The 24,893-nt window shown below is 39.9% G+C and overlaps 1 protein-coding gene across 20 annotated transcripts in view; it reads left to right on the top strand.

Moving 5' to 3' along the window:
- TENM2 (teneurin transmembrane protein 2) overlaps positions 1–24,472 on the top strand; it is a 961,638-nt gene extending 937,166 nt beyond the window's left edge. For all 20 annotated transcript variants that reach the window (XM_054079360.1, XM_054079361.1, XM_054079368.1 and 17 more), the window contains 9 exons: positions 444–676; positions 2,206–2,360; positions 2,854–3,728; positions 10,052–10,227; positions 11,773–12,008; positions 16,556–16,852; positions 17,743–19,357; positions 21,241–21,371; positions 22,595–24,472. In XM_054079360.1, coding sequence (XP_053935335.1) covers positions 444–676; positions 2,206–2,360; positions 2,854–3,728; positions 10,052–10,227; positions 11,773–12,008; positions 16,556–16,852; positions 17,743–19,357; positions 21,241–21,371; positions 22,595–23,356 — 4,480 coding nt within the window. In that variant the 3' untranslated portion in view covers positions 23,357–24,472. The remainder of the gene's footprint in view (positions 1–443; positions 677–2,205; positions 2,361–2,853; positions 3,729–10,051; positions 10,228–11,772; positions 12,009–16,555; positions 16,853–17,742; positions 19,358–21,240; positions 21,372–22,594) is intronic.
- The last annotated feature ends 421 nt before the right edge of the window (positions 24,473–24,893 follow it).

The raw sequence follows: 24,893 nt of genomic DNA, 5'->3' as shown, positions 1-24,893 counted from the left end.
ATCTTGTGGCATAATATAACTCAGAAGCTGAATCTTTGATCTTATTCCTATGACTTCTGCTTTCAACGGAAGTTAAACAAGGTGACAGGGAGGGAGGGCAACGGGTAGAGATAAGCCAGAGAATTGACCTAGAGTAGATATAAAGGGCTAAAGAGATCAAGAGGAAAGTCTGCTGCACAGCTTTGGCTTATTGGGCTCTGCTGTGCAAGGTTTAGTGTAGCAGGATGAATGAGATTTAATATGACAATCCTTCTGAAACACTGACCAGGCCCTAATCGAGTTAGGTTCTCAGAAGGTAGTCCTTCAGACTCCACCTCTGCGTGAAGGTGTCAGACTTTCTTTCCAGATCTCTCTGGGCCTGATGAGTATCTTAAGGTCTGAAAGCCTGTGAAGTTTCTAGACTGCTCAGCTGTTTCTGTTTTATGCTTTCTTTTTCTCTAAAGCAACAATCCCGCTCATAAATACTATCTGGCCGTGGACCCTGTTTCAGGCTCACTGTACGTATCGGACACCAATAGTCGGCGGATATACAAAGTCAAGTCACTCACTGGCACGAAAGACCTAGCTGGTAACTCTGAAGTGGTAGCAGGGACTGGAGAGCAATGCCTGCCCTTTGATGAAGCCAGATGTGGGGATGGAGGGAAGGCAGTGGACGCAACCCTAATGAGCCCTCGAGGTAAAGTAGGAAAAGAAGCTGGAGAAAATGACTGCGTGAGGCTAGGCTGGATGTGGAAATAATTATCTGGCAATTAAATCACTCCTTGCTCAGTAATTTTTATCCTAGGCTTTAATTACAGTGGATTGGCAAGTGTTCGTGCTTTGTTTAGTTAAAGCAAACTTTATTACCCCAACACTGAACGCTGCAAAAGGAGAACAGAACACAAATTAGCAGGGTACCGCTCACTCCAAGAAACAAGCGTGTAAACTGGGAAACAAATTACTGCTTGAGAATAGAGTCTTCTGGGAGAAAAACTGCCTGCTGTGGCTTTTTTTTTTTCCTGAGTTTTTATTTTATGTATCCCCTTTTTCTTCAGACGCAGAGGAAAAACAAAAGGATTTTTGCCCTTTCTAGTTTCTAATTTTTAACAAGACGTTTCCAAGATGATATAGAGATTTGGGGATGTGTTTCTTTTTAAGATATTTTTTTTCCACTGTTTCATCTTAATTGTAAGGATGAATTAATCAGGTGTATTGCCAGATGTTTCAAACATCTTTGCGTTTTATTTCAATGCTTGAAAATATCTAGATGATTCTAAAAGCAAATAAAAATTAAAGGTCCTGTTTCTTTGTGTAGGCGTTAGCTTTAATTAATACATACAGAGTATATTAACAGGACAGAGCTACTTGCATGTTTTAAGTTAAGCCTCTACGTAGAAGTTAAGATAAAGCTGTATCTTCTCTCACTACCCAATAGAATGAGCACTGCAACCATTTGAAGACAAAATTTTTAGATCAATATTTTATTTTCAGCCCAAGAAACGGACAAGGCGGTGCACCAAATCAAAGCAGGAAAGGCAAGTGAGAAAAAGCCTGCCCTCCTTCACAACAGGCAACGGCATCCTTCTGAAGGGAGCACCCTTTCATTCTGTGCCTTTCCTCTCTCTAAGGACTCCCAATGTGACAGGCATTGAACCTTTCCTTTTTTTCTAGGCTGGAACCCCCTGTGTCTTCATCTGGGAACACCAGATGTTCTTCCCCTATTCCTTACTGCAACAGGTCAAATAATTTTAAAACATCCTGAAAGAGTATAGTGTCCTCTTAATTTTTCAAAATTTTAAAAGCGGTTTTAAAAGATTCCTACGAAATTCTTCATCCTCAGAATCCTTCAGATGAAGAAAGCAATGCCTCAAATTTCCGAGATTAAAACTTAGAATTTTCTTTTTTTAATTGGGTTTATGTAATATGCCATATAGAGTTTGAATTTAGAAATAGGCTGATGCATTCTGCTGGCTCTTTGGCACGTTTTGAGGATTTCTGTGGTTTTCTTTTCTTTAAAGCCCCACGGGATAAACCTGCTTGATGCTATTTATTCAGCAGAACTACAGGTACTTGGAGGATTCCAGGACCTGTGCCAGGGTTGGAAGGGAGGAAAGAACAGGGGAAGTGAACAAATGTCACCATCTTGTAAACTTGATAATAAGATAAAGCCTGCCTTGAAGCTAGGAGCCGCGCTGCTTCACTGATGCCTGGTTTTTGTATTTGCAGGAATCGCAGTGGATAAGTATGGACTCATGTATTTTGTTGATGCTACTATGATTAGAAAAGTGGATCAGAATGGAATTATATCAACTTTGCTGGGCTCCAATGACCTAACTGCTGTTCGACCTCTCAGCTGTGATTCCAGCATGGATGTCACCCAGGTAGATTCTCACTGAATTTATTTTCTTCTCTGCCTTGGAAGAGATGGGCATCTGTTTCGGATGACTGCCTGGCCGCTTAAGAGATACATTATGCAGCACAGGACGATAGCATATTTGATTCGTTATTGAAATGAGTGAACCATCCTTTTACTGCGGCTAACACAGGTTATTTATGCAACTAAAGAAAAATAAGGTTGAGATAATGGGAGTTATTGTCTTAATTGCCTGTTTTTCTGTAATTATTGTAGAGCTTCACAATGTAGCATTTGTTCTTTGCACAGAAACACAATTAGCCAAAGTTACCACTGCACGTAGCTTTAATATTTCCAAGAAACAAAATGGTTGTTTGAAATAGTTGCCGTTCATGACTTGGTTTCATGATTTACGCTGCTAAACCCCTCACTAATTTGCTGTTGTTACACATGGAATTTTAAACACTAGAAGTGTACTTTTCAGTTACGAGTTTTACAGTAATAATTTGTGCAACTCATAGGTACGGCTGGAGTGGCCTACTGATCTCGCTGTCAATCCCATGGACAACTCACTTTATGTCCTAGAGAACAATGTTATTTTACGGATCACAGAAAATCATCAAGTTAGCATTATTGCTGGACGCCCCATGCACTGCCAGGTTCCTGGTATAGACTACTCTCTTAGCAAACTGGCTATTCATTCCGCACTTGAATCAGCCAGTGCCATTGCCATCTCACACACAGGAGTTCTTTACATCAGTGAGACAGATGAAAAAAAAATTAATCGGCTCCGCCAGGTAACTACCAATGGAGAAATATGCCTTCTTGCAGGGGCAGCGTCAGACTGTGATTGCAAAAATGATGTCAACTGTAATTGCTATTCTGGGGATGATGGGTATGCCACTGATGCCATCTTAAATTCACCATCTTCCTTAGCTGTGGCCCCAGATGGTACCATCTACATAGCTGATCTCGGAAATATCCGCATTAGGGCTGTCAGTAAAAACAGGCCCATTCTTAATTCTTTTAACCAATATGAAGCTGCATCTCCAGGAGAACAGGAGCTGTATGTCTTCAATGCTGATGGGATTCACCAGTACACTCTCAGCCTTGTTACCGGGGAGTACTTGTACAATTTCACCTATAGCAGCGATAACGATGTCACGGAGGTGATGGACAACAATGGCAACTCCTTGAAGGTCCGTCGGGATGCCAGTGGGATGCCCCGCCATTTACTGATGCCGGATAATCAGATTGTCACGCTGGCTGTTGGCACTAATGGTGGACTCAAGCTAGTCTCAACACAGACCCTGGAGCTCGGATTAATGACATATAACGGAAACAGTGGTCTCTTAGCAACGAAGAGTGATGAAACAGGATGGACAACATTTTATGAGTAAGAATGTTTTTGGATATATTAAGCGTACATTTATTTTTCAAATGGTAGTGAATAGGCCCTTAACTGATCCTACTGAAATTTGTTGTAGGCTTTTCACTGATACTGAATAAGGCCATTAATCTCCTTATAGTACGATACTAGAAATGGTTAAGTGGCTTCACTGATGCCGAAAATGCTGGCACGTTTCATCACTGTTGCTGGGTCCTTTGGGTGGGTACCAAGCCCCCTACATTCCTGCCTGCAGTTTGAGGCCAGTGGGGAAGCTCACCCACCTCCAGCACGAAGGACTGTGTCCCACTTTCAGAAACCCATGTTTGATTTACCAGATTGGGCTCTTAGTCGTCAGCAAGGCTGCAGATGACGTACATCCAGACCAGCCCCCAGCAATCTGTGGCTCCTGCTGAGCTGCCTCTCTCTAGGAATCCTAATGCTGCCGTTTCTTTTAGAACTCAAATTATATATATATCTTTCTGTTCAGACTCGTATATTACTCATGGTTAAAATGTTGATTAACTTCACTGATTGTTCATTCTTGAGTCAAGTGAGGAAATTAGTTCCCCAGCTATCTGTCAGACCCCTGGTGTAACTTCCACAATTTGTAGATAACCCAAAAGCACACTGGTGTTCATGAGCATATAGATTAAAAAGACTGTGAAATTCATCAGAGATTAACTTCAAAAGCATATTCAAAATCTAGAAAAACTAGGCAGATTTTTATTAATGGTTATCCTCTTCCTATTGCCGCTTATTGGGAAAAACAATTTTAAAAACAGAAGCTAAACAATGTATTGAAAACAGATACAACGTTCAACTGTGGCAAGTCCAATGTCATCTATTTTGTTTGAAAGAGTTAATTACTGATTACTAAATACCGTTTCTCAAAATAGTAGGCAGAAAGTACGAATAGGGCTTTCTATTTAATTTTAAATTGTAGACTTACTTTTAAGGTTACAAACTAGCAAAGACACACACACATATTTTAGTTTATTAATGCTTTCATCGTGGTCACCGCTTTCTGTCTTTTTAGGCAAAACGTAAGTAATGAGGGAATGAAAAGAATTGTGTTCAATCTGCTCAAAATATATCTAAATCAGGAGGGGCGCCTCAGTCTTTTGTCCACGCTGTGTTTCGTTTCTGTAAGAAGGAAAGCAGTGCCCTCTCGTGGTCCCCTTCTGAGGTGGCCCTGGAAATTCAAGCACTGTGATTTTGTCATCTAGACTGTGCATAGAGATGTGCGTGGAGGTTTTTTCCCCTTAATATTTTGCAGAGTCTTTCTTTACCGCTCATTAGCTACAAAAATAATCCAGTTACATAAACGCAGGGAGTTACCCACTGATTCCGAGATGAGGTAAAAGCTCACAGTATCACTGGTGAGATGTGGATGCCCTTCTAAGTAGGGCTTTTGTTGTTGTTCTTTCCTCAAATACTAGCTCAAGATTCAGATCAGAAGTTACGTAAGCTATTTCTTTCTCAAAATATGAGGAAGTAATTGTAGAAAGTTAAATAGCAAAGTAATTTAAAACTCTACATGAAAATCAATGAAACAATAAGAAAGGTCACCAAGAAAGTTACAAGTTACAAAACTGGCATAACCAGTTGCTGAGAATCGTATGAAATACTAAGGAAGCGTGATTTATTAGAAAAATTATACTGTGATTCCTAAGTAAATATAGAAGGCGAGTATTTTAATATCTTACTGAGGTGCATTTGAAAATATAATTTAATGTGTATATAGTGCCAACAAGCTGAATAGATATTTTTTTCCAGTATCAAGTATGGAGAGAAGCACAACGCTTGCCTCAGATCACGGGAAGTTAAGTGCCATATTTTGGTCTAAATAGTACAGCCTGAAGTGCTGTCTTAGATGATTGGTAACATTGATGAAGCAGCAGAAATAACTTACTTTCTCCCAGATTTGTACATAAATTCTCATAAGCATGGAGCCCATAGATGAGAGGACAGTGTAAATAATATAGACACACATCATGCATGTATAAAATAAACTATACATGGCAACTGTTACCTAGGTTAGGAAAAAAACATAAAATTCTATTCACAAAGACGTCAAAAGAAGATCTATATCTCTGTATGTACATGGAAAACCCTAAGTGAGGACTAGGAGTGAGCTATATGCACTGGAGATGCTCATTACAAAATACCAGAAAAACAGAGTCATCTCCTTTAGGGGAAAAGTCTGTATTCATCATTATGCAATTTATTTTGGTAGCTACAAGTTAATATCAATTGAAGATGAAAGAAATACTTAGCCGATGAGAGTTTATGAGGACAACAAAATAGTCTTCTGTGCCATTGCATTTGTAGATTCATGGCAGAGATAATCAGTACCCAAAATAGTTAATATGGCAGCAGAACTAGAAAAGAACAAATGTCTTTTAAATAGCAAAATAATATATGAACTAAATTTCTTATGAAAAAATTATTTCAGTGCATCTATATCAACTAGACACACACTCCGTACGTGTATTTTATATATATATAGTGCCTGTGTATACGCACACAGTTCATTTGCGGTAGGAACAGGCAAGGCTCTTAAATAATATAACAGCTACAAGCAGACTCACATGGGGTAATGTAAGCTTGGGTTTGGGCATGAAGCATGGATCTTTGAAGTGGTCCTCAGTAGTATTCCACTTGGTCTTGGGAGCATCCTAAGGGAATGCTTCCGTTTTCTTCCCGAATCAACTTGGTTTTTATAAGAGAGAGAAAACAGGGATGTGTGTGGATCTGCAACTTGCCCTTTTCTATGTTAAGTCAAAAGCTGCTGTTACTCCTTTCTGCCATACTGTATAGGGCATTGACTGGGCTACGTCCACCTACAAGCTGTCGAGAGGCACACATTTCAAACCTCACAGACCAGAAAGCTGCAATGAGAACTGATAAGATATAGAGATGTCATAATGTTGGACATGGGAGAACAGCCTACTGTGCATTATTGCAAGCCCGCTGAAGGGACGCACAGGTCACATATGTGTAGCTACCCTAGAAGGTGACAAACAAATGCTCAGCTGTGTCTTACAGTTGAGCTATTCGGTGTCCACCATGTCCCCTGCGTAGCTGTGTTGGCAGCCTGGCACATGCGAGTGGCCAGCTCAGAGCCGCTGGGCTGGCAGGCACCAGCTCTTGGCCGCAGGCAGGGTTGGCCACCGGCGTTCGTGCCTGCCCAGAGTGCAGTGGCTCGTGTTACCCTGAGATGTCCTGGGAGCTATCATCTTGGAAACCTTTACCTGCTCAGGTAATCCTGGTCCCAGTTAGCAACATCAGCAAGTTAGTAATGAGTACCATGAGAACCTGGGGTTTTTCAGAATACTGGGATTGTAATTTTATAAATAGAAAAACCTAGGACAAACCCTTACTCTAACTGAAGTCAGTAGTAAGAACTCAGTAGTTTCAGTGACATGAATCCACTTCATTTGAAGATACGAAGAGTGCCTTATCAGTTGTGATTCATCTAGCCTGATGTTGGGTAATAGATTGTGACATGTAGTGGCTGCTTCTGAAGGAGATACCAAGAAGTCCGAGGTTGATTAATGTATGTTCCATTGCAAATTTTTCTATTTTTACTTCGTTAGACTGTGGTCCATATCATGGAGAAGAAAGGTATAAAACCATTTAATTCCTGTGTAAATTTATTCTTATTGTGCAGATAAATGCTTGGGTGCTGTATTCTACTCGGCACTCTCACATACTACATAAATTTAAAAAAATAATATGTGACTTTGAAATTATGTCATACAGAAAAGGTTTATGTTTTAATAATTTCAATCTTTATAAGTTTAAGGCTTTTTTTTAAAATAGGATTTTATTGATGTAATGGATAAAATAGAAATGCTTTCTTTGTACATTGCTATTGCAGTGTGCATAATATATCATTTAAGTAGTGAGGCTTTTATACGTCTAGCTCTTAAACTAAATGGTCTGCAGATCTTCATAGCGAGTATTTTGCACGTATCACTTTAAGCACGTTCATTACTAGGTCATAAACCCTTTTCATCTCTGCCACTACTGATTTCAAATAGTGTGACCAGCACTGGGAAACATGCCCCATGGCAGAGAGCAAAATGCTGACTTACAGAAACAGCATTAGAATATTTTCACTTTTCTGTTTCAGTCTCTGTACGTCTTCATCTATATTTACTCTTTAGACTGCCCTTGCACATTGAACGGAGATTTTCAGTGAGTAGCCAGCCCACAGCGATCCCCAGGAATTTTTCCTGGGTTAATTAAAAACCCCGCAATGTGAATGAAGAGTTTAAATTAATGTCTCATTTGCATTGCCTGAAATATATTTGCTGATGGTGAATTTTGCCAGCCATTTTTCTGGATGTTCACCAATCTCTGCAAAGTCACGCTGAAGCCACTCATAGACTTTTCTCATTTGTCCTGAGTAACATTGCCTCTTCTGTAACACTGACCCTTAAGTATTCTCTGCCGTGCTCTGCTAATCACTAAACGTACCAAAGCAGTCTACGTACAGACTCTTACAATGAAACTCATAATTAACATTCTGGATTTTTGAAACTGTCTGGTTTTTTGTACTTTTTGTTTTTCCTTGCTAGATGGATCAAGTTCTTCTCTTATCTATACTTAATAAGTACTTTTCAATATTTTTAATGAAGACTTATAAGATAGTCTTAACCCAACCCCTTTTCATAGTTTATCTCAACATGTTATCTTTTACCCAGTATCTTGTTGGTATGGTTAAACTTGAGATTTTTATTAAGGAAAATAATGCTACTTAATCTTTATTTCATCCTGAACTACTTAAATGAACGCTGTTATTGATCCCTTTTAGGTCGCATGACACTTTGTTTTATTGATTTACTTCTTTGCCTAATACTTCCATTGGTTCTGGTAAGGCTTATTGCTCCACAGGTGATTTTTTTTTCCTTCCTCCCCATTATTCAGTTGAATGGGTGCAACTATTTGCAATGGATTTGAAAGGCATATTTAAATTAACCGAGGAGCCAATTTGTGTATTAATTATGGAGATCTGCTGTACAGTTCAGGTGGCCTGCTTTGAGATTTCTGAATGATTTCATTGTAAAATGTCCTGTTGAAAGCTCTGGTTTTTTTTCATCTTTACAGCTAACCACAGATGTGCAAAGAAGTCAGCTAGCTGCGTGATACTAAATGTGCTCCTCTTCTCTTCTGTTACTCTCAGGCAGTGCAATGGATTTACCAGTTCTCTTCCAGGCTTCCCGCTCCCTGGATTTCCACGTTCGAAGGATGACCAGTTGGTTTCAATCTCTACCTAAACTTTTCCCTTTATCTACACAGGACATTTTTTCTTTCTGCTGTTTAGAAGCATGGGCACTTGGTAGCGGCTGGGTGAGAGACTCTTGCACAAGTAGAGAATTGCAGCAGAGTGTCAGACTGAAATACTGATTTTATTTCAGGTCCCCATTTCTTGCCCTTAAGATCCAAGGGTTTGCTTCTTTAGCATACATATGCACACAAATATGGAATGCTGGAGGAAAGGGAGAAACAGGATGATTTGGTTTCAGGCAGCATTCCTTCTTTCCCCTCTCCTCCGGCTTTATATCTCTAAATAAATTAAACTCAATAAAGTCATGGAAAGCCCTTTTTCTTTTATTTTTTTTTTATCTGTATGCCCCTGGAGCTCTTAATTCATCTTCTAAGGTATATTCCAAGCGCTGAGTGCTGCCCTTTGTGCGACTCTACCTATCGTGTGCTTTCACTTTTCATCATTCATCTCTGTAAGCCAAAAGATTGACCCAAAATGCACTGCAATACCACAGATAAGATCTAAATGAAATTACTGTGTTCTCAAGATGATGGGGGTTTTTTGTTTCTTACTACAAGTTTATTCTTGTTACGTCACTTAAGACCAGACTTAGCACTTTCCACCAAGTATTCAATTGCAAATGTGCAGTGTATGCAATTGTGTATTGTATCCAGCGTAAGTCCATTTGCGTAGAGCAAAATGCAACTATTAAAATAGAGATGAATTTACTGATTGTAATTGTTTGAGTCAAATATCACTCTGTACTTCCATAATAATTTAATTAATTAATTTAATAATTTAAAATACGTTAGCCTGGATTTACACTCATGTAGTTGAGATTTACACTCATGTAGTTGAGATCAGTATCTCTAAAAATTATTATTTCATCAGTACAGACTTTTTCAAGAACAGAGAAGTAGATATGTCCAGGATGTTCTTGAAAATCTGTTTCAGTCTGGGGTTTTTGCACAAATGTGGTGCATTATTAATAAATTGGGTATTGAAATGAACATATATCCTCATGTTTTTTTGCTCTTACTAACTTTTCTATTAGCTATGATCATGAAGGGCGTCTGACCAATGTAACACGTCCCACTGGAGTGGTAACTAGCCTTCATCGAGAAATGGAAAAGTCTATTACCATCGACATTGAGAATTCTAATCGGGATGACGATGTCACGGTCATCACAAATCTCTCCTCTGTGGAGGCTTCCTATACAGTTGTTCAAGGTACCAGAGCACACTTCTCAGCACATCTAACCGCACACACAACTTGAGAACGCAGTTTGCAAAAGATTTGTGTCATTAGTATGCTCATGAGCAGGGGAAAAAAGTATAACATTTGCAAGAAAAACTCCCATAAAGCTCATTCCTAAACTGACAGGTCTTCAGGACAGGTAAGGGATGTTTCACAATCATGTTTGTCTGGAATATGTATGGTCATTACCTGCTGGTGTACGTTAGTCCTGCCATTGCCTCTTGGATCAGGTTCACTTTATCCACTCAAGTACTTCTCTGTACTTCACTGCAAAATTGATTCTGACTTCAGTGCCAAACAGATGAAGTCTGACTGCTGAATATTTGCTGCCTAGGTAGGAATCCTTGTGGAGAGAGATGCTGGGGTAGCTTCCTACTGCTAGAAAGGAAACCTTCCAGATTTATGCACCCTCGTTAAATAAAAAGTTAAACAATAAGTGCAGTGGATGATCTTGAACCAGAGTTAGCCCTTCCAAGAACAGCATTACGGCCCAAGCAGGGCAGGAGACATCAGCAACAAAATGGTTAAATGGTTGCTTAGAGCTTTCCAGCAGCACCCCCGGACCAAACTGATGAAGCAAAGCCAGCCAGTTACCAAAGGTAGATTGAAAGGAATTTGGTGAATGATGGGGTTTTTTTAATTAAGGTATAATGTCACTGGAATAAGAACATCATCATCGAGTAGTAGCCTCCTCCTGACATAAATGTCAACAAGACACATCTGGTTACAAAGACTTTACTTCTGTTGTACCAGATGATTAATTATGTAGATGCTGTCCTTCAATAAGACAAGTATCGATGCTTTGGTGACAGTTGCACACCGTAGTGCTCCATCCTGCCTGAGAATGGACTTGGCCATGTCAAGCAGCTGAAGAACTGCACGGCCATAAAAGTATGATATTAATTTTATAAGTAACTGTTCTCTGACAGCCAGGAGGCTGGGTGTGCACATCAGGCTCGGACACTCCCAGACGGGTGGCCTGTGGCTGCCAGCTTGTTCTGCTGGAGCCTTGCAGCTTGAGGATTCAAAGCCAAACTGTAGTTAGTTATCTACAAAGCCTCTACTTGGAGACAGGTTTTAAGCAGAGGGCGAGAAAAAGAAGAGGCACTTACTTCTTCCCACTTTTACAGCAGGGTTTTTTGTTTGGTTTTGGGTTTCTTTGTCCTGGAGTTCAGTGATTTGTTGTTGATCCAGCAGTTCAGGTTTTGTTCCTATTAGTAATACATTATGTGGTGAAAACATAGAAAACATATCACTGTGCATTTTGATTCACAATTAAGACTAAGGGGAAAAAATGAAATAAACATAGTATTTCTGTGCAGGCTCACAGTTACACTACTATTCTTTACATGAATCAGTTATATCTGTAATTTTCACCACAATTCCACGTAAATGGTAATTGCAGGCTGACTTCATTTAACATCAACAGGAGTGCAATAAAAACCCAATCAAATTAAGCTATATGTTTTCTTTATGACTGGAGTAGCTAAATTATTTTCTTTTCATTATTGCTGTAGATCAAGTGAGGAACAGCTACCAGCTCTGTAATAATGGTACTTTGAGAGTGATGTATGCCAATGGCATGAGCATTAGCTTTCACAGCGAACCTCATGTCCTGGCTGGGACTGTGACTCCCACCATAGGACGATGTAATATTTCTCTACCAATGGAAAATGGTTTAAACTCAATTGAATGGCGACTGAGGAAGGAACAGATTAAAGGCAAAGTGACTGTGTTTGGAAGAAAGCTCAGGGTAAGTAGAATCTGTCGTTACAATAATGATCTTCTGTGGGCAGATGGTTTCCATTTTGCAGGACGTTTCTTTTCTATTTCTGCTTCTGAAAAATGTACAGCCCTGGGATTGTCTTTAGTGTGAGAGTCTGTTCTTTATTTGAGAGACCAGTTAACTACATGGGATCTTCTGCTGCTATCAGCTACAGAATCTTCGTTACTAAAGGTTTTCCAAAAGAGGTTGGTAAAAATACCCAGAATATTTCTGCAAGTCACTCTGCTTCTGAAGTTGGTGGTGGGGAACCACTCACCATTTGTAAACTTGCTATGGCACACGTACCACTGTTAGTCCTGGGGAGCAAATGAAATTACAGCTTGAGCGGTTACTTTCTGCTTCTGTAAAATCCCCCTACAGATTCATTGAGACAGGCAGATTGGTTTTATCCCCTTTCCCAAATGGCACGATTGGAAAATAATTGCCATAATTACAAAGTCATAAGCATAGGATAAGAAAGACACTCAGGTCATGTAATCCATCCCCTGCCAAATTAAAGATCTGCTGCAGCCGGATTAATCCCATTCTGTGCTTAGCTGGCCTGGTTTTCACCCCTTAAGTATCTAAACTTTTGCTGGCTGCTTTAGTATTTACAGCTTTGGAAGGGCTTTGAGATACCGGGCAGAAAACAAACGTAGCGCTGATCAAGTCCTGGTTCTTTCAATAATCCTTTCAACATCATTGGACATGAGATATGGTTCTATGTGTTCACGGTGGTACATTAAATGCAATATATGTAAACAACCATGTAGTAATTCACATTAATAATAATAATAATAAGATTGGGATGTTAAATTTTGGTGTTTTCCTCTTGCTTAACATCTAATTCACAGTGCTGAATTAACCAGTCTTTCCTTATTCTCCCAAATCCTCCAGATGCATCTGCTGGGGAGAGGGGGAAGGTTAGACAAAAAATGGAATGAGTTTAGCAGCTAATCCCTAATGACTAAATTTCATGGCTGTGTAATTGATTTTTGATGTGTTGACCTGCAGAAGTTGAAAATAAGTAGAAAATAGATCAACTCTGCATTTTGACTAAGTGTTCAAAATAAAAATAAATAGGACCCTGAAATGAAATTGCTGTAATCCTAACTCTCAATACCAAAATTTAATAGAGGTACTTGTGGTAATTAGCTGAAGTTAAACACATCTCAGAGCTGAAACCTTGCCCGAGATGGGTTTTCTTGCATCATGTTTATGCAAATCAAAACATTGCTTTATCTAGCAACACCTCAACATTTAATTGTCTGGTGTTAGTTCCTGTAACAATAATCACATATCCATTTAGCTCTTTTAAATGAAAATCACTATGAGATTATAACAGGTTGAGTGGACTGAAAATGAAATTTGAAAATGAGGAAGAAAGCGTGGAATTTATTTGCATCTCATTTATTCTCATTCATCTTTATAACTTGTTCAGTGAAGGAAGCCGAGGCAGCGGCGGGCGCGCTGCGAGGAGCAGGTGGCAGGCAGGGCAGCTGGGACAGCTGTGCCACGTACCGCTGCAGACGGAGGGCACTGCTGCAGCACCGCCTGTGGAGCCATCTCCCGAAGCTCAGATTCAGGGTCAAGAATTACCGGAAGGGATTGTTGTTACAGATTCACAGAATGGTTTGGGTTGGAAAGAACCTTAAAAATCATCCAGTTTCAGCCCCCCTGCCATGGGCAGGGACACCTTCCACTGGATCCGGTTGCTCAAAGCCCCATCCAACGTGGCCTTGAACACCTCCAGGGATGGGGCAGCCACAACTTCTCTGGGCAACCTGGGCCAGGGCCTCACCACCCTCAGGATAACATTTTCTTCCTTAGATCTAATCTAAATCTCCCCTCTTTCAGCTTAAAACCATTCCCCCTTGTCCTATCCCTGCCCTCCCTGATCAAGAGCCCCTCTCCAGCTTTCCTGGAGCCCCTTTCAGGACTGGAGGCTGCTCTAATTTCTCTCTGCAGCCTTCTCTTCTCCAGGCTGAACAACCCAAACTCTCTCAGCCTGTCCTTGTATGGGAAGTGCTTCAGCCTGCTGATCATCTTCATGGTCTCCTCTGGACTCACTCCAGGAGATCTATGTCCTTCTTGTGCTGAGGGCTCCAGAGCTGAATGCAGTGCTCCAGGTGAGGTCCCATGAAAGCGAGAGGCAGAATCATCTCCCTCAATGTGCTGATCACACTGCTTTGGATGCAGCCCAGGCCTGTTCCCCTTCAGGTGCTGCTGCTACCTGTGCCCCCAGCGCCTCTCACCCTTCTCCAGGAGTGCTGAGCTGTACGTGTCAGGCTGGGCAAACAAGCCCAGGTAGACTTTATTAAGCTGAGAAAGGAAGACCTGTACTTCACCTTTGCATTATCCCACTTACTACCTGCTACAATTTTATGCACCACACGTTCTTGTGGTAGTTTCAGATAAAGTCTTGATAAGATTCTCTCTGAAGAGTTACAGTGCGGCATCACATATAGAGTTTTTATTGCAAGACATTTATGCAAGGCATGAAGGGCTCGTCCCTACGGTCACTTGGTCAGCAGCAGCCAAGGGAAAACCAGATGTGTACATAGATGGGGAGCAAAGAGAAAGAGCTTGTAGGTAGTGTTCAGTCTTGATACATGTAATAGTGTTATTAATGTTCCCAGAAGAGTGGGAGTTAGTCATCCTGTTTGGGTTTCTATGTAATTAATGAGACACTACAATTACACGCTCTGGTTTTACTTATTTTGCAAATGACAGTGAACTTACTGAATTATCCAAGCAGGTGCTTCTTTATTCTCCAACTGGTGTTTGTGTGTGCCCATAGCGCTTCTGTGTAATCATTTAAAACCCCCTAGTACTTCATTTTTGTATGGCAAAAAAAACTTGATAACCTTTATGACGTTTTTGAGGAAAGGAAGGATACCCGGAGTCAGACTTTGCTACGTGCAGATTAGAGTCACAGTTACCATAATGGGAGGAAGAAACAAACCCCAGAAATGCCAAACCCCAACGATTCCACCTGCTTAATGAAGCTTTAGAAGTCTTAAAAGAAATGCAAACAAAAACCCAACTGAAATACAGAAACAAAACTTAAAATCCAGTTCTTACTCTTTTTTAAAGACTTTTTTTCCCCCCAGCCTTTTGCAAAATCTGCCTGGCCTTAAGAACTTGGGATCCTCAGCCATACATTAACCGTTTAATGTCATAGCTAAACGGTTTTGAGAAGGGAAAGCTCTCTCCTGTTTTACAAGAGCTCTGTGAAGGAAAGCGTTTGACATGTCTCTGTCACCACCGTTGAGCCTACGTTTACACAACCAGAGAAGCCAGTTGAGAAAATACTGATGTGAAGTTTCCCTTCCCTGGCCTTGTTTCCATTGTAATGGGAAAGTGGAAAATCGTTTCTTTTGCCAAGGTGTTTTTTGGAAAAAAATACCCTATCTTTTCTTTGAGGCAGGGGAGAAGTTGTTGCTGGAATAACCTTTGGGAAAACCTACAGAAAAGAGCTTTTTCTAATGATTGCCACTGAGGAAATGCAAGCTGTTAAAGAGCTAAATTTTATTAATGGGAAAAATTAGGTTAATGAGCGATAATTTGAAATAATTATTTCTTTACAAACACAAAATTGTATTAATTTTAAATTTGCTTTCTGTGTAACTGTATTCCTACAGAGTCGGTTGGGATGGGAATTGGGTTTACCCCTGCCAGTGGAATATCTCAGAATAACTTTTATGTACTTGAGAAAGGCTCAGGATTAATTTGCATATTGTTTGATGTGCAGTTTAATTTTGGATAAGAGAAAGCGTTGCTTAATCAAAGCTACTGTAAAATATAAGCTGAAGAACAAATTCCCAGAAACTGATGAATACTTTTTAAGTAGTCATTGCTCTCAAATTATATCTAATCTAAAGACTTCTACTTTATTAATGATGCATCTACAATTAAATTACTTAAGAAGCTTTATCAGATTACAGCATTAGCCTGAATTCCGTGGCTTAGCCTCCAGTGAAAGTATTTATGTATCTCTCATTATTGGACTCTCACTAGAAGCCTCTCCATTTGGCATTCGTATGCGCCTTTGTTTCTGATTTGCTCTTTTAGCAAAAAATAAAATAAAAAGAGGATCGGGGACTGAAGCCCCTCGTGCTGCATTTTTGATTTGAAAATTGTAACTGAAAAAATGGGAAATAAAAAAGAAAAATATTTAATCTATTTATTTAGCACTTTTGTTTCTTAAAAGTAAATGTCTATCTTTCCCAGCCTGTATGATCAGGATTTTTAATCAGGAAAAATGAACCCCATCCCAAATGATTTGGTTGCTGAGCGATCTATTGAACATTTGGAAAGTAAATGAAGAAAATATTATATTAATTAATTCATGAGCAGGGTGCTGCAGCTACAGAACTAAGCAGCTACATCTTAATGAAGACACAAAATTATAGATTTCTTCTATTGCTTTTGGAGCCATTGTATGGAAAAAGGCTAAGAACTACTGATGGTGGAAAATCCATAGAGGCATAGTGGTCGTTGCTCACTGAATACAGCCTTCTTTCATTCGATAGGTGCACGGAAGGAATTTACTGTCCATTGATTATGATCGGAACATACGCACAGAGAAAATCTATGATGATCACCGGAAATTTACACTGCGGATAATTTACGATCAGCTAGGACGGCCTTTCCTTTGGCTGCCAAGCAGCGGCCTGGCTGCTGTCAACGTGTCGTATTTCTTCAACGGGCGCCTGGCTGGGCTGCAGCGCGGTGCCATGAGTGAAAGAACAGATATCGATAAGCAAGGCAGGATCATATCGCGCATGTTTGCAGATGGCAAAGTATGGAGCTACACCTATCTAGAAAAAGTAAGTGATGATGTTTTACCTCCTGTCAAAGAGACAAAGTACTGTTTGGCCTCATTGTAAGTTCTGTACATAAATTATCTAAAATTTTATGTATTCCAGCTGTTAAGAATCCCTTTGTACCTGGTCTCAAAAACCCTTATTTTTCAATTAGTCAACTGAATTTGTCTATTTTTAATGGAAAACACTTTGTTCATGGTTGGCGTATTTTGATATTTTCCTGAAAGCGGTTAGGCTGCCATAGAATAGCATAAACTCAAATTATGTTTACAGATTTAACACAATGAATTATGCTTAATTAAGACCAAAAACGCATGACTAAACCTGACAAAAGGTTTAGGTAGAAACAGGTAATTAATCTCTAATCATTATTCATTAAATGAAAATATGGTAATGCACTTTTACTTAGCCTAATTAAGACACTTCAGTCATAGAAATGAATAGAAGTTGCATATTATTTTTCCTTTTCCCTTCTTTGAGTGTTGTTTTAAGCAAACCAGACCTGATGTTCTCTGCTTCATTTCTCACATATCGCAGTAACAGTTGTGAATTACAACTGCTAGCAGAATGATAAATCGAATCATTTATCCAATTCCTCTGCATCCCTCAGAGGAAAAAAGAAATAAAAAGAAAAAAAATAGAAGTCCTACTAAAGGGAGGGTAGCCAATACCTAACCTACACTTTCTCTGGAGTGGGAGGCTATTGATTTCCGAGTAGCAGATGCTCTCATCTGGCAATCCGACAATATTCCTGAGCAGCTTTGCGCCACTGCCTAATATATCTATGTCTCTTTTTGTTCATTTAACATTACTGCCTCTTCAGTAAACTTTTTATGCTTTCTCAGAGGTCACATGCTGAAAGATAGTAACGGTGTACTTTTGTTTCCCTATAGTCAATGGTACTACTGCTGCAGAGTCAACGACAGTACATCTTTGAGTATGATCCGTCAGACCGACTTCATGCTGTTACCATGCCGAGTGTTGCTCGGCACAGCATGTCAACTCACACCTCTATTGGCTACATCAGAAATATTTATAATCCTCCTGAAAGCAATGCATCAGTGATTTTTGATTACAGTGATGATGGGAGGATTTTGAAAACGTCGTTTTTAGGTACTGGCCGACAAGTCTTCTACAAGTATGGAAAGCTATCCAAATTATCTGAAATTGTTTATGATAGCACTGCAGTTACTTTTGGGTACGACGAAACTACAGGTGTCCTAAAAATGGTGAATTTGCAAAGTGGAGGGTTTTCTTGTACAATCCGCTACCGTAAAATTGGTCCTCTCGTTGACAAACAAATCTACAGATTCTCTGAAGAAGGTATGGTCAATGCAAGGTTTGATTATACATATCATGATAACAGCTTTCGAATCGCAAGCATCAAACCCATAATAAGTGAGACGCCTCTTCCAGTTGATCTTTATCGCTACGATGAGATTTCTGGCAAAGTAGAGCATTTTGGCAAATTTGGAGTTATTTACTATGATATAAATCAAATTATTACTACAGCAGTTATGACACTGAGTAAGCACTTTGATACCCATGGGCGCATTAAAGAAGTTCAATATGAAATGTTCCGATCCCTGATGTACTGGATGACTGTACAATATGACAGCATGGGAAGGGTAACTAAAAGAGAACTGAAACTTGGTCCCTATGCCAACACAACAAAGTATACCTATGATTATGACGGGGATGGGCAACTGCAAAGCGTAGCAGTCAATGACAGGCCAACCTGGCGTTATAGTTACGATCTGAATGGAAACCTTCACCTCTTGAATCCTGGAAACAGTGTCCGATTGATGCCTCTGCGCTATGACCTAAGAGACAGGATTACGCGCTTAGGCGACGTACCGTACAAAATTGATGATGATGGATTCCTGTGTCAGCGAGGCTCAGATGTATTTGAGTACAACTCCAAAGGACTCTTAACAAGAGCTTACAACAAAGCCAATGGCTGGAGTGTTCAGTACCGTTACGATGGACTTGGCCGAAGGGCTTCTTCTAAGACTAACCTGGGGCATCATGTACAGTACTTTTATGCTGATCTTCACAATCCAACAAGGGTAACTCATGTCTACAATCATTCCAATTCAGAAATTACCTCTTTGTACTATGATCTGCAAGGCCACCTCTTTGCAATGGAGAGTAGCAGTGGGGAAGAATATTATGTCGCCTCTGATAACACAGGCACTCCACTAGCTGTGTTCAGCATCAATGGCCTCATGATCAAACAGCTTCAGTACACAGCATATGGGGAGATTTATTACGACACTAACCCTGATTTCCAGCTGGTCATTGGGTTCCACGGAGGGCTGTATGATCCTTTAACAAAACTCGTCCATTTTACCCAAAGGGACTACGATGTCCTGGCTGGACGCTGGACATCTCCTGATTACACCATGTGGAAAAACATTGGTAAAGAACCTGCTCCTTTCAATCTGTACATGTTCAAGAGTAACAACCCTCTCAGCAATGAGCTGGATCTAAAGAATTATGTAACAGGTGAGAATTCTTTACATTTCCTGTAAATAACAGTACAGTTTGGAAGGATTTGGGAAAGAAATCAGATTTATCCTTAGTAGACATTTGCTGAATCCTCCTATCAAGGCTGGGCCATTTTCCTTTTTGTGCTGTGAAAAAGGTTGGCTAGTCCTAATTCTTTGCTACTGCTCATCCTTGAATGAAAGATGCTAAATGAGAAGCCACAATGAATTGGGGGAATGCGAGGGATTTGCCTAAATATTCCGTTTCAGCTGAGCCATAGGTCTCTTTCTATTAAACCAGTACTGCGTGAAGAAGCGTTCATTCTAATTTTATATAAAGAAAAGTCAAGTCACCTACGAGGACCGCTAGCAGGTTAGTTGCAGAATCAAACACCAGAACTGCTCAGCATCTCTTCCCTTCAGGGCTACTTTCAGAATTAACTGCTGACTGGGCCCATTTTGAATTAGCACCAAGAATGGGTTTAATTAAACCTCTTTTCTCCGTTTAACTTGTAATATGCAAACATTCTTTCGAACAAAAATCCCAGATTTTAAAAAAGTTATTTCCTCCCGAAAGACTAAGAAATTTTATGGAATGTGTAGAGCTTAGAAAGAAAAACAAAGTATTTTTGATCGCATATACGAGAACTGGGTAAAACTTGTAACCTTTTCTTAATTAGTAATCATTTTTCACTTAGTAAGATCACATAGTACTTGAACTAGCTGCTGGCAATTTCTAAAAAGAAAGGTAATTAATATGTCTTCGGGAAAAACTTTTTTTTCAGAATCAAATATGCAGTAGAAAGTAATTAAAGCAGTGATATCATTTGTTAAAATGTTAAAATGTTAGCAGTAATTTGAATTTCAAGAAAAGTGTACATTTCCTTCCAAGAGAATCAAATCGTGTCTCTCTTCAAATATGGAGTTTGGGTCACATGAAGAGGCAGCAGTACCAGGAGCCACCGCAGGCTGCAAGGGGAGAGGGCCACTAGAAAAGAGAGGAGAGATTTTTAAACAAAGGCAGTCGTGAACATAGATCCAAATCAAATGCAAAGTGCCCCCCGTGTTCCCACCCCGCTTCTGACCTCCATCACAGCCAGAAATAGAAGTAGGAAACAGAAATGTAAAATGGGGTCATGGGGTTTGGGTTTTCTTGAAAACATTGTTTTGATAACTAAAACATATTATTAGTTCTTAATACCTGCTGAGAGAGAATTACTGTTATTAATTTAGTAACTTAGCTTTTTCAACTAGATATGAAGACAAGAGTTTACTCTCAAACCGAGAGCTGGAACTTCCTGAAGCTCACCCTAGAGCTGAGCTGTAACCCTCCCATGCTGCTCCTACTTTTCTGTACTGGGCCTGGAGGGATGGGGAGGATATTCATGCAACCTAAATATAGCCATCTGAATTACAAGTCGAGCTTCTTGCTGCATTTAGTGGAGCCTCCCGAGACCTGATGACAGCTAATGGAAATAGGACATAGAAAAGAAGCCAAGAGAAGTCTGTTCCAAAAGGACTTTGCAGATGTTACCAGCACTAACCTAGTAAAATATCATTTTATAACACGGTTCATAGGTTACAGAAGCCACATCAGAAGGTGTCAGAGATGGGACAAGTACTGGTTATAGCAAAATAATAATACATGCTCTGTAATGGCAAAAGAACGAAAGAGGAGGTAGAGACCTGATGAACTATTTTGGAGAAATTTAAAGCAATAGACTCTGCGCCTGTTCATAGTGGATTACTGCAGTTCTGTGAAGCGCCACTCTGTAACATAAATTATGAGTTCCACTGCTATGTGAAATTGAGGAGTCAAAGATGGATTTCCTAAATGTTTGGAATTCTTGTATTTGTTCCACACGCTTCTTTCTTATTTGCCTGCTTACTTCCGATTTTTAGATGTCAAAAGCTGGTTGGTGATGTTTGGATTTCAGCTCAGCAACATTATTCCTGGTTTTCCTAGAGCAAAAATGTATTTTGTGTCACCGCCGTACGAGTTGTCTGAGAGTCAAGCGTGTGAAAATGGACAGGTAGGCAGAAATGTGAAACTATTTTTCTTGATAAATTTGCCTCACTCCATGAACAGAATGTCTGACTCTTCTGTAGTTACCACAGAAGGCCAGTACTTATTTCAGTGTAAAATGCAAGTATAGCTCAATTTTATACTAATGAACATATGCTTTTCTTGCCAGCCTTCGTTGTTATCATAATTACAGTGTCATTAGTTTGTCTTTTATTGAGTTCTTCCCTGATTAACAAGTTGTAACTCGATTAACTTGATTAGCAATGACAAAGGGAGACTTTGTCAGAGTAATTTATCATCTGTTGTACCTTTGGTAAAACCATCCTAATAACCTACGTGTTGCAATAAACTTAGGCTGGTACTTGCTGTATTACTAAGAAACGGCTCTTTTTCTCACCCTGTTACAAGATTTCTCATAATTTTTTGTCCAACATATAGTTAGAGGCTTTGGTTTGCTACTCTAGTTACTCCTGTTCACTTCAGTTACGGTGTTCCTCCTTACTCGTCAGATTAAGGTGGAAAATGCTATTTGCTTTCCGCCTTTATAATAAATTCCAACCCACTTAATAAACTTCAAAAGAGTACTAGGCCAATTTGAAAGTTAGTCTATGTCAGCATCACTTCACATTTGTGATAAGACAAATGAAAAGGTCATATAAGCCTAAACATACCACTTTCACAGCCTTCTTAGTCATTTGAGAATATAAATCCTCTCTTCAGGGGTTCCTTTGGTAGTTGGAGCTCAAATCTCTTCTGTTTTCAGAAGGGCTTACCTTCTGAAGCATTTTAGTTGTATATACTGGTAGAAATCTCTGGGCAAAAGATTCCAGAAGTTAGGAGCCATCTTCTGATAAATTGATTCTGTTTGGTTTAAGCTCCAATTAAAATTGTTCTAGGCTTGGGTTTTACTTATTCTTGTAACACACATCCTATTATTTGCCCAAATTGAGATTTGTGGTACCTGTATGCCACAAAGGGTGATTAATGAGAAATACTTTATTTAGTAGTACTGACAGCTAAATAATTTGCCAAATGAGTATTTACCCGATTCTGAAGAGGGTGTGTATAGGTGCAGGTACCTCGGGGTGGTCTTCCCACAGCTTAGAATTTTTCACTTCATGGCTTTCCTTTAAAAAAGAAAAACAAATATTAATATTGGTCTCTGAAATGAATCATTTCAGATCTATATCTCCTTTGGGTTTTTTTTTTATTCTGTCTTGTTTTTCCCAGCTAATTACAGGGGTGCAGCAGACGACGGAACGACACAACCAGGCTTTCATGGCTCTTGAGGGACAAGTGATATCTAAAAGATTACACGCCAAAATTAGAGAAAAAGCAGGTCACTGGTTTGCAACAACCACTCCCATCGTTGGGAAAGGAATCATGTTTGCTGTGAAGGAAGGCCGTGTAACCACTGGCATTTCCAGCATAGCCACAGACGACAGCAGAAAGATTGCCACTGTCCTGAACAGTGCTCACTACCTGGAGAAAATGCACTACAGCATCGAGGGGAAGGATACCCATTACTTTGTCAAGATAGGCTCAGCTGACAGCGACCTCGTCACCCTTGCGATGACCAGCGGGCGGAAGGTCCTGGACAACGGAGTCAACGTCACCGTCTCCCAGCCCACTCTCCTCATCAATGGGAGGACTCGAAGGTTTACAAATATTGAGTTTCAGTATTCCACCCTGCTGATCAACATCCGCTACGGACTGACCCCCGACACGCTGGATGAGGAAAAGGCAAGAGTGCTAGACCAGGCTCGGCAGCGAGCCCTGGGATCAGCCTGGGCCAAAGAGCAGCAGAAGGCACGGGATGGCCGAGAGGGCAGCCGCGTATGGACAGACGGAGAGAAGCAGCAGCTTCTGAACACGGGAAGGGTTCAAGGTTACGAGGGATATTATGTCCTGCCCGTGGAGCAGTACCCAGAGCTAGCAGACAGTAGCAGCAACATCCAGTTTTTAAGACAGAATGAAATGGGAAAGAGGTAACAAATTAACCTGCTGTCATCCTTTGCTGGATGAATCAGTAGTCATAACTGTTATCTCCTCTCCTAAGGAGATGAAGACCTAAATGGGGGCACTAGGCTGAGCTACTTTGGGATAGTAAGTGGCAGAAAAGCTCATATTTTTTGAGTTAACTGCTACTGTTCAAGTGATTAAAAACCACATCCTGAAGTGGACTAAAGCCAGACTGAAAACTCTAACCATACAAATTTAAAAGTACCCCTAAAATATTACCCACTTGTTCTGGGTCTAAAGGAAAACAAAAAGAAGGCCTCGTATTGTATTACCTCACTCCATTCACACGTGAGCAAACTAAGAAATCCAAGTGGGCCACTTTCACTAACCAGCTGATGAAACACAGATGATTCAGACTGCTTGTTTGATAAATATCCAAGAGGTTTTCATTTAAAGCAAAATACAGGTGCATTTAAAACATGACTTTGGGGTGATTTGTGTGTAGCAACTGGAGGACAATGAGAATGCAAGTGAGAGCGCACTGGAAATAGTAAAGAAAAATACTTTTAAAAGTAACAAAACCACACTTGCACTCTGACCCTCCACTTGTCTGGCCTGAAGCTTAACTTATTCGAAGAGGGCAGAGTGTAAAGTTACATTCGAAATGGTGGCTATAAATCACTACAAATAAATTTCATACTCTGTTTGTCTTTGAAGATTTCCATTGTGGACAGTATAACACAGTTACAGGGTGTAGTCTGTTTAGATTCAGTAGTTTGTTGGTATCAGTTCCAGTAGAGCTGTGGGCATTGTGTTACACTATTGCAAATGGGCACCACGTCAGATCACCCTGTACATACATCAGCCAGAAGGCACAATCACTGTTGCAGATTTAAAAATTATTAGTGTGTTTGTTTGGTCGAGAAACTGAGACAATCACATTACGGTCACCACAGAAAAAAAAAGAGGAAAAAAAAAAAAAAGTCTAATAAGAACTTTGGTACAAGAACTTTTTTGTAATATACATGTATGAATTGTTCATTGAGTTTTTATATTAATTTTAATTTGCTGCTAAGCAAAGACTAGAGACAGGCAAAGATAATTTATGGCAAAGTGTTTAAATTGTTTATACATAAATAAAGTCTCTAAAACTCCTGTGAATTACTTGTCTTCCATTGTGAAATCTTTAAAAATGGAAAGTTATTAATGTCTCACTGTCACCTAATGCAGACAGCATCCTCTGTGTCGCAATGATTTGCTGTTGTACCGTGGATTCTACAGAAGACCGGTCCTTTGATCTCTGCGTAAGCAAAGTTCTACATACACATCCCCCAAAACTCTGTTTAGGGCACAGCAGAAAACTGGTAAATGCTTCAGTAATTCCGTATCCCCACCTCACAATTAGCAGCCCTCAAACTGCCATGTTTCAATCCTGGAATTAGTTCAATTGCACTAAAGTAACATCCAGACAGTTTGAATACGCAGTAAGACAACATTAAATGGAACATGGAAAGCTGTGCTGTGAGCCAGAAGTCTCCACGAGATCTGTCTTCTTTGGGAGACTGCT

This window comes from Cuculus canorus, chromosome 14 (assembly GCF_017976375.1).
Source record: "Cuculus canorus isolate bCucCan1 chromosome 14, bCucCan1.pri, whole genome shotgun sequence".
Lineage (NCBI taxonomy): Eukaryota > Metazoa > Chordata > Aves > Cuculiformes > Cuculidae > Cuculus > Cuculus canorus.
This window is presented reverse-complemented; position numbering and strand designations above follow the sequence as displayed.